Source organism: Cupressus sempervirens, chromosome 3 (genome assembly GCF_028749045.1).
Source record: "Cupressus sempervirens isolate cs-2001-9-10 chromosome 3, ASM2874904v1, whole genome shotgun sequence".
NCBI classification, from domain to species: domain Eukaryota; kingdom Viridiplantae; phylum Streptophyta; class Pinopsida; order Cupressales; family Cupressaceae; genus Cupressus; species Cupressus sempervirens.
This window is the reverse complement of record NC_143120.1, coordinates 82581410-82592393: the sequence shown is the minus strand read 5'-3', so window position 1 is coordinate 82592393 and position 10984 is coordinate 82581410. Positions and strand designations below refer to the sequence as shown.

Sequence of the window (10984 nt, the reverse complement as noted above, 5' to 3'; positions counted from 1 at the left end):
TGGAAGTCCATCCCATGAGTCTTCCCAGAATAGAGCCTCCTATCCTTTCCCTCTGTCCCAAAATTAAGAATGCAACTAAAATGAAAGAAAGAAAATGGAGCTAAAAACGTTGTTTTAGCCCAATGATGGGCACCAAATAATGTGTGTGAAAAATGTGGACACACTTCTATAGGACATTACACTCAAAGAAACCCATGATAAGCTCCTCAAGAATCGACCTATAGCTTCTTATCTATGACGTGCAAGGATGAAGTAAGTGAATAAAAATATGATAATAGATCTCAAATTAACCCAATTAAGAAACCCTTGCAAGTTGCACCATAGAAAAAAAGATTCAAATGAAATGTAAGATCTAAGCTAAATGAGATGCAAGACCTAACTATGGTGAAAGTAAAAGTGCAATGCAATGAAGACAACAAGCTAATGTAGGAATTGAAATGCAAGATGGATAGATGCTAGCCTAGCCATGATGAACAAGCTCCAAGATGCAAGATGAGGGCAAGCTCCAAGTATTCCAAGACACCAAGAATACAATGAGACTCCAAGGTACCAAGTCTTCAAACTAGCAACCAATAGCTCCATCCTTCTTCACCTTATGCAAGAATGGGGAGAGAACCTCCTTTTAGAAAAAAAATGGATGAATGAGGTTAAGATGAAAAAGAGGCATAATCAAGAGTGATCCATGTGTACAAGAATCTCACCTAATCAATATCAATTGTTGACTTTAAGAGGAAAATTATGTGTGAAGGAGAATTAAAGTTAATTTAAAAATAGAAGGTTTCTCTCACATAGAAAACAGTGCATTCATGTGTAGACAAAAATGCCTTTTCATCTTATTTTTAAAATAGGAATAATGCTTTATTTGTGCACACTGAAGATAAGTGGGAAGTGGGAAATTTTATTTAATTAAAGGGAGCAAGTTCTTTTAATTAAATAAGAGACTTAGGATAAAGTGTTCAAACCATACATGTTATAATCGAATAAATAGATTTTTGAGGATTTGATCAAGAATAATCAATTAATAAATTATGCAAAATTGCTAGAAATTGGACCAATAGTCTAGATGACTATTTTTGGATGATTACATCAATGTCTACTGCCATAACCCTATCCATTGATGTCTCCACTTCTATCTAGATTTGGAGTCCCTTAATTCTCTTTGCCTTTTTTTTTATATTTTCCTTAATATTTCCATCTACCTCCCCAAATACATCTTTTCTATTTAGAGGCATCTGCTAGAATTTATAAGGTCTCTTTTTAGGTTTTTTTCTGATAGTGGCATTACCCTAGTGTTTTGAAGATGTTGGCAGGATATAAAAGACTAGGATTGTGCCTATATTTGCAATTCTTGAACTTCCATTTCTATGCCTAGATGCTCCTTGTTCTGAATTGGTGTTTCATTTGTGTTCTTTCCTTTCTTTGAGAGATAATCATTCTTCCCTTCTCTTGTTGGATTATCTTGAATAAAAAATACTTTTTCTATGGTATTATCTTTTTCAAATTCACTAGACAATTGATTATCATGTCTCGTATTATCCTCTTTTCTTTGTTGGTTTCCATACTCCAACAAAGAATTACTTTTTCACTCTTGATCCTTCTAAATTTTGATCCTTGTGAGATTCGAGGATCTTTGTTTTGTTTCTAGACTTTCGCTGCCTATATTCAATTTCAACTTCTTCATTGTAGTTTGCTTATTTCTTTCTATTATTATATCTATTGTATCATTGTTTCTAATTTATGTCTTCTCCTATTCACTTTCCTCTTCCACCATATATTCTTTTATATAAATGTTATGTACAATTCCTTGTGTTCTTGCTCCTCCAAAGTAAGTTGGTCTTGGGTATCATTATGTAATAGTCATATCTCGTGGTTTAACTTTTCATATTCTTTAATGCTATTGTTAATTTCCTCAATGAATGGATTATCCTTTTGACATTGATTAGAATGTTGCAATCTAGACAAATTTTGTTGCATGTATCCATAAAATTTTATCCCTTGTTCTTTTATTTCTTATCTCTTTATGTTCCCTTGTCCTTTTTTTCTTTGCCTAGAATAATGATTTTGCTATTATATCTATAATTTATCCATTCTCATCTAATTTCTTGGTATTCCACACCTTGTTGCCTTCATTCATTAGTTCTCCTTTTATGGATTTACTAGTTTTTTTTCTAGTTGAAGTTTGTCTTTGGAGGGGGAGTAATCCTTAATAAATCTTTAAGGTTTGATGTTTTATGTATTTGATCTTTACTTCTCTTACTGCCTATATTTATAATATTGTTTTATTTTACCTTCATATTTTCCAAAGGATAGAGTATATATGGATCTATTTGTTTTTTTTTTTGGGGGTGTAGGGTCTTCTTACCTATTTCTATATTGAGAATAATTTGATATCATTAGTCTTTTTTTAAAAATATGTTTGAATACCTATTAAATTACCTAGATCTTTTCCAATCTTTTTAAGGATTTCAATATGGTTTAATTAATGATGGGGAAATTTGCATTCTATCTAGGTAGGGGGGACATTTATTGTTTGTTTGCTCACTAAAATTAGGTTCCCATTTTAAGAAATTAATGAGTATTCTTTGTATTAACAATAATGAACTGATAGAAACTTTTCCCTAATATGAATATTTTGGCAATAAAAATAAAGTAAACTCTTAGCAAAGATAACGATACTTATATGTTCCTTGCATTGTGATGCAGGAGCATCTTAGGATTTCTTGCAATCCTACATGTTGGAGCTGAGTGCCAATGGTTTCCATTTTTTTTTGCTTTTGAGCTATCCAATGGATATTGAGTTATTGTAGCTCTAGTGGGTGTCAAGTTACTATAGCTTGCAGTGGAGGTTGAGTTATTGTAGCTCCTAGTGGATGCCAAGTTACTGTAGCTCCTAGTGGGTGTCGAGTTACTATAGCTCTTAGTGGGTGTCGAGTTACTATAGCTCTTAGTAGGTGTCAAGTTACTATAGCATCTTAGTAGGTGTTGAGTGACCCTGTTGGTGCCAAGTGTTCCTATTGGTGTCGAGTGTTCTTGTATGTGTTGAGTGCTAGTATTGGTTTTGGTTATGTTTGTGACGAGTTTTGTATGAGCCTACTTTTGGCATTTAATTTATGTATGGATATTTAATTTTTATTATGGCCGACTTGTGGATCAACCTATATTTAATGTGAGGCATTTAATTTATTTTTTAATGCACTAGGCTGACTTGTGGCTTAGTTGGGTATAAGGGGTCTTGTAGAGTCTTTTGGCATAAATTTTCATTCCAGCTTGAAGAAGGAGATGAAGTGTAGATGAGAATATTGAAGAGCTAGGGTTGTGGCTTGAGAACTAGAGGATTGTTTGGTGGACCTTAGGGGACAAGTGTGGATTTTCTTGGTGTTCTTATCCAGTTGTAGATCTGTACTAGCTAGAATCAAATTTGTAACTGGATCTTGTTGGATCTTGAAGAACTAATTTTGTAATTGTTGTTTGTATTTGGACCTAACTTGGAAGGCCTTATAGTTAGGCATATTGCATGTAATCAATTACACCTATAAATAAAGAATTGTGATTTGGTATCAAATCTTGCATTTTTGTTGTTTTGTTGTTGTATTTTTGTTGTGTGGTTGTTTGTTGGGGGTTTGGACATCTCCTTTGGTGATTCTCTTGACTTGTACTACATTAGGTGGTACCAAAGCAAGGTTATTCCTGAGTGTGTGGATAGATCGCTGAAGTCGTGGCAGTTTAGACCAAGACTTACAGAGAAGGTCGATCTTGTGGTTGATTGATCTTCTAGATTAGTGGATCTGTTGCTTAGGGTTTACTAAAATTTTGGAATATGCCTCCAAGAATATTATACCCTAGGGAAATTGATGATCTTAGTGATGTTATGGAAGAAATGATCTCAAAGAATATAAGAGCAGAGTTTAGATCTAAGATTGTATTGATGAAGAGTGACATGAATGCTAAAATTATAAGTGATTTAGGTGGTGTACCTAGGCATGTCGGTACTGAAGAAAGTTATGAGGAATTTTCTGAAGACTTTGAAGTTGTTGGATCTAGTGGTGAGGGAAGAACTAATCATGTGGAGAGACCTATTAGAACTAGGGCTGATTAGTTTGCTAGACCTAGATCTAAGTTGAAGTTGAAGCATAAGATGGAGGTTTCTAATTTCTCAGATACTTTGACTCTTGAAGACCTTATTAATTGGATAGGTAAATTGGAAGACTACTTTGAGCTTGAAAATATTGAGGATCTGCTCAGAGTGAGGTTGGCACAAATAAAGTTGAAAGGACATGTTGCTCTTTGGTGGAAAGAATTGCAATGAGATAGAGAAGAGGAAGATGAAATGAAGATCTCTAGATGGAGATTGATGGTGACAAAGTTAAAGGCTAAGTTCATTCCTGTTGATTATGAACTTGATCTTTTTAAAAAGTTGCAGAATCTCAAACAGAAAGATATTACTATGAAAGATTATACCGAGGAATTCTATAAATTGACTATTCAGTCTAATCATAAAGAATTGTTAAAGGAAAAGGTAGCTCGATACATCAATAGTTTGAGATTCAATATTCAGGATGAGGTTGGTATGTTGAATATTTCTTCAGTTGAGGATGATTATCAATATGCCCTAAAGGCAGAGGATAAGTTGAAGGAGACAAGTGAAGGCAATTCTAGAGTGAAGGAGAATCAGGATAGATTGGCACAAGCTAAATCGAGTGTTGAAGGTGACCCAAAACTTGTTGATTAGAAAAGGAGGACAGTTGGAGGTGCGTTCAGAGGTAATTGTTCCAAATGTGGTAAAGAAGGGCATAAATATTTTGAATGTCCACTTAGTAGGACAACTGCTGTTATGAATGAGGTTGTAGTTCAAGACAGTCAACTTGAGCAAGGAGAAATTTTATTGGCTCGGCAATTACTAGTTGGTGAGAGGACATTGGATTCTTGTTAGAGGACTAGTTTGTTCAGGACTTGTTATAAGTCCGGCGGTGAAGTCTGCAAGGTGATTGTGGATTGTGGTAGTACTAATAACCTTGTTGCTAAGGAGATGGTTCAGAAACTTGGTTTGAAGAGAGTGAGACATCCTTCTCCTTATAGGATTGGTTGGTTGTAAGGTGAACATGCTATAGAACTAGGGGAGAAATGCCTTGCTGATTTCTAGATTGGGCAATATAAGGATCAAGTGTTGTGTGATATTGTAGACATGAACAATTTTCATGTGTTTCTTGGAAGACCTTGGCAGTATGATTGCAGGGTTGTTCATGATTGTGTCAAGAATATGTTTACTGTTAAGAATGAAGAGCTCGGTAGGAGGAACCTGAGTATTGGCAATCGAGTTGAGTTGGCAGATTCTAAGAAGGTTGGATATTAGTATGAAAAGAAGACATGTAGCACACCTAAGATGGATGTGAAGAAGTAGAACAAGAACAAGGGAAAGAGTGTACAAGTTGAAGATTTGGACGATATGTTAATGTGAAGAACCAATTTGGGATTCACATGTTGAATCCCATAAGATGTTCTTCTAGTTACTAGAATATCTTTTCAAACTTGGGGTGTTTGATGCAGGAGCATCCTAGGCTTTCTTGCAATCCTACATGTTGGAGCCGAGTGCCAATAGTTTCCAATTTTCTATTGTTGTCGACCTATTCAGTGGATGTCGAGTTACTGTAGCTCTAGTGGGTATTGACTTATTGTAGCATGTAGTGGAGGCCAAGTTACTGTAGCTCCTAGTGGATGTCGAGTTATTGTAGCTCCTAGTAGGTGTCGAGTTATTCTAGCTCCTAGTAGGTGTTGAGTTATTGTAACTCTTAGTGGGTGCCGAGTTACTATAGCTCTTAGAGGGTGTCGAGTTACTATAGGATCTTGGTGGATGCCGAGTAAACCTATTGGTGCCAAGTGTTCCTATTGGTGTCGAGTGTTCTTGTATGTGCCGAGTGTCAATATTGGTTTTGGTTATGTTCATGACAAATTTTCTATTAGCCGAATTTTGGCATTTAATTTATGTATGCGTATTTGATGTGTGTTGTGGCCAACTTGTGACTTGACCTATATTTAATGTGAGAGATTTAATTTAGTTTGTTATGCACTAGGCGAACTTGTGGCTTAGTTGGGTATAAGTAAGGGGTCTTGTAGAGTCTTTTAGCATGAATTTTCATTCCATCTTGAAGAAGGGGATGAAGTGTGAATGTGAATTTTTAAAGAGCTAGGGTTGCAACTTGAGAACCATAGGATTGTGTGGTGGAGCTGAGGGTACAAGTGTGTATTTTCTTGGTGTTCTTATCTAGTTGTGGATCTGGACTAGCTAGGATCAAATTTGTAAGTGGATCTTGTTGGATCTTGCATAACTAATTTTTTAATTGTTGTTTATATTTGGCCCTGACTTGGAAGGCCTTACAGTCGAGTATATTGCATGTAATCAATTACGTCTATAAATAAAGAATTGTGATTTGGTATCAAATCTTGCATTATTGTTGTTTTGTTGTTGTATTTTTGTTGTGTGGTTATTTGATGGGGGTTTGGACATCTACTTTGGGGATTCTCCTACCTTGCACTATGTCACATTGATCCTAAAGCCACATGACCATCTGAAGGACTTAGATTCAAGGTCATTCCAATAGGCATGCACCCCTTGTTCATCACAGGCCCACCATCTACTTCCACTAAATTCATCGCTTATAATTTGAATGTCTTCCTTATATGGGTTTTGATAGTTTGAAGAAGATGGCTTTTGATTTACCTTTGTTGATTGTGCATTTTGAGTTGGGATACTATCTACTTTTTGCTTGTCTTTAAGGGAGAGATTCTTCATAGTTTGTTGGGTTAAGTGATCTAATTTACACATGTTGGATACATTTTCTAACTTTCTATGGGGTGGGATATAAGCATATTTTCTTCTATTAAGGAAATTGTTCTTACTCTGAACCTATTTTTGGTGATTAGATTGATTAGAGTAAGGATTTTGGGGTCCAATGGGAGTATTGTTGGCTATTGAGATTATTGCAGGTCTAGACAAACAAAAGCTAGGGTTTTATGGGGCTTTTGAAATAGTATTGTTACATATAGTTTTTCCTAGTTTTGTATTTTCTGTAAGGGCATAATATGATTCTTGCATTCTCTCCTATTTTTTTTCTTCCTCTCCATGGTTCTTTGTTCAAAAAAATTTCCTCTGTTATGTTTATTTTACTCATTTTATATCCATGCTTTTTTCATTCCCAAAACATTGGCACTTTTTTTCCCCTTCTATGGTGAATGGATTTCCATCCTTTGACTTGGTCTTTTGTGTTGTCTTGGATCCTTGCTACAACTGTTGCATTATTGAAGCCATTCATTTTTTGGTTCTCTTCTACCATGACTTCCCCTACTCTTTGCTTTAATAATTGCTTTGCCCCATTTCTCATGAAGCTTACCCAGTGGTTCAAAGCTATTTGAGCATGTGATTAAGACCTCATTCTTGTTTACAGATTTTTTGGATGTTTTTTCCTATCTAAGTTTTATGGTCCTATAGTCTTCTTTCCATCAATCTCTTTTTTTTTGCAGAGCCTAGCCCTTTTAGGGCTGCCTAGTTTCTTTTTCCATACTAATATTCGTGGGGACTTGTCTTTGCAAGTTTATTTACATGATTCACATTGATTACTGAGTTTGTTGATTTTATTGCACTCACATATTTTAAAACAATAAACTTCATCATTTTTGGATCCAAATTTAAATGAGATCTGCAAAACTTTGTTATAAGTATAAAAATTCAAAAATGAATAGTTTATGTTCAATTTTTTAAATATATTATAGTATTATTGAAAGTTTAAGATATAATAATAAAAATTCACTAATAATAACATAATGTCTATATAAATAATTGTACATATAAATTTTAAATGAACAAATTTTAATTTTAATTGAATAACATAATATTTGTAAAAATAAATCTATCAATATGAATTAGAAAATTAATGTAAAATAAATAAGGATCAGTGCAAGAAGTTGGGTTTCACTTTTGGCCAAAAAGTGTAAGTGTTTAAACAATCTAATTTACATATATCTAATCACTCATCATCGTAACAAATATTAAATACATCAAAAAATCTAAAATAATAATTTTTAAATGAACATCTACAAAACAAAAATTTAAATGAATAGATACAAAATTATTTTTAAAAACATATACAATAATCTAAATATAAAACTATTAACAATGAAAACTTACAATTTTACATATTAAAAACTATTAAACATGAAAAAATAAATAAATAAAAATTGACAGAATTATAAAGCGAAAAACTGAAAACAATGAAATAAAATAATAGAAAATAAAGCAAAATATCTGGTACAAAAGCAAAAACAGGTTCCCATTTCTAAACTTAAATAGGGCTCTCATTTACAATGTCAATGAAATGGAAAAAAAACGCAAAAAAAAAAAAGATTCTATCCTTTTTCACCTAACTGTGTGCATTCACCCACAACATATAATTAAAATCTTTTGATCTAATAATTAAAAAGTGTGAGCCCATCAAATTTTCATAAAAAGTGTGGGAGCGTTTCCACTTAATTACTATTTAGTTGAAATAAATCTAAAACATCAATGTAATTACATGTTTAAACAATCTAATTTACATCTATCTAATCATTCATCATCGTAACAGATATTAAATACATCGAAACATCTAAAATAGTAATTTTTAAATGAACATCTACAAAACAAAAATTTTAATGAATAGATATAAAATTATTTAAATAAACACATACAATAATCTAAATATAAAACTATTAATAATGGAAACTCACAATTTTATATATTAACAACTATTAAACGTGAAAAAAAACAATAAATTGACAGAATTATAAAGCGAAAACCTAAAAACAATGAAATAAAATAATAGAAAACAAATCAAAATATCTAATAGAGTGAAACAAAAACAAGCTCTCATTTCTAAACTTAAATCGGGCTCCCATTTTGGTACGAAGGGGTAAACGCTTTGACCTGGAGCTATGAACCAATGAAGCCACAAACGGGGGACCTCATCCCCATGAGATTTGAACCTTGATGGCAAGGATAACAACATAACAACTTAACCATCACAACATGCCACTATTGGCAAATCAGGCTCCCATTTACAATGACAATGAAAATGAAAAACAAATAAAAATAAAACAGATTTTATGCTTTTCACCTAACTCTCTGCATTCCCCCGGAACATGTTATTAAAATCTTTTTGATCTAATAATTAGAAAAGTGTGAGCCCATCAAATTTTCATAATTTACTTTACTAATTTAAAATCTTAAAATTATGTATATAATTGAACATTAAGATGAATTTAACTAGATTGTGATTGGTGGAAATTAATATTGTTTTAATCGTGGCATACCGAAGTTTGTCGACCTCTACAAAACTAAATATACAATTTATATCATGTGCTTATAAATAGGAACGATGGAGTTTTTCTTTGAAAATATAGAATTATAAACCTTGCCTATCAATCAGGGTATACAACAGCAATATTTCACAATGGGATCTCTGTTTCCTTGTCTTCCAGACGATGTGGGATTGCTATGCCTGTTAAAGGTAGAGTTGAAATCTCACCATACCCTCCGGCGCGTATGCAAAAGCTGGAACGCCTTATTCAAAGACTCTGATCTCTTTTACAAAGAACGAAAAAGATTGAAGATTTCAGAACAAAGGATTTGTCTGCTGGAATACACAGACTGCAATTACAAGAGAGTGGGGATTTATGACCTGCTGAAAGACTATTACAAAAAACTACCCCCCATTCCTGCAGATCAAATTATCAACATCGTTGGATGTCATTTCGTGAAACAAAAGGTGGCTGTGTTCATTCACTTGCTTGACGGATCTTCAAGAACTCATCTGTGGTTGTATGATTTCGTATGTTCCAAATGGAAAGAAGGTGCAAAAATGCCAAGAGAGGTATCCAGATTTGCCTCCGCGGTAGATGAAGATGGGGGGATGATTTATGTTGCTGGAGGCTTTGCTACTCTTAAAATCGTTGGTGAACACTGCACAATCTATAGTAACCGCGTTATTAGCGCTTTTGTTTACAATGTGGAAGAGGACAACTCGGATGTTCTCCCCGACATGGACGGTACAGGGATAAAGTGGTTTCAAGGTTTTTTTTGCAGGTGGCATGTTTTATATGATGGAATCCTCTGACAGCTTTCAGGTTTTTGATTCCTACACTAGAAGCTGGAAAACTGTGGAGGATAGGTTTCAAAATTGTAGGCGTCTTTTTCTAAGTGCATTTGGGCGCTTGCATTGTTTCTCTGCTGGCCAGTTATCTAACTATGATCATCGCAAAGATAAAGTGAATGTTGTGGGAAAATTTCCAATGGAAAATCGGGGGAGAAGCGTCAAGTCTGCTATAATGATTAACAACAAGATTTTTGTTAAGGATAGGGATCACACTGATACACGGGTTGATTTTTATACGCTCACACTTCCAAGTGAGAGAGGTGGAACAGTCGAGAAGAGTGACTTTCAGAGACCACCACGCTTCCCAATTTCTGCTGTACCTGTTGCTACTCTGGATCTCTGACTCTACAAACATCTCATTAGACGCTCATCGGCTATAGTAACTCTCAAGTATATGTTCTAAATTTATTGGCTCGTGTTCTGTTTTAGCTTAGTTTATGTTTGAAGCTTTAACAGTTATGATAGTTACGCTTCACTTTTAGAGCTTGCCAAAAGCTTAGAGGAGTAGGCTGACTTTTTATCTAAGGAAATGTTTATTGTATTCGGCTATTTTGTAATGGGATCTATTTTATGATCTTCAGTTCATGATTTGAATCCAAATTAGAATGAGTGGGTTTTTGTGCTACCAAATTCCATTGTTCTGTTGGTGTTTGAAAATGTTACCCATTTCCAATTACTCTGATGAGAACAAAACACATCTAGGGGCAGCTAACTCCCATTTTCAACATGCCCATTCACACACCAGGCCAACTATAAGGCTATACTCCTTCTGCACTTCAGGCTCTGCAAAACCTAGGCGGGTG

General features: G+C 34.1%; 1 protein-coding gene across 1 annotated transcript; it reads left to right on the top strand.

Moving 5' to 3' along the window:
• Positions 1-9479: 9479 nt before the first annotated feature.
• Positions 9480-10524, top strand: LOC149564891 (F-box/kelch-repeat protein At1g30090-like). The gene is made up of 2 exons (XM_089816239.1): positions 9480-10074; positions 10112-10524. The coding sequence occupies exons 1-2, from the start codon at positions 9480-9482 to the stop codon at positions 10522-10524; spliced, it is 1008 nt and encodes a 335-aa protein (XP_089672365.1).
• The last annotated feature ends 460 nt before the right edge of the window (positions 10525-10984 follow it).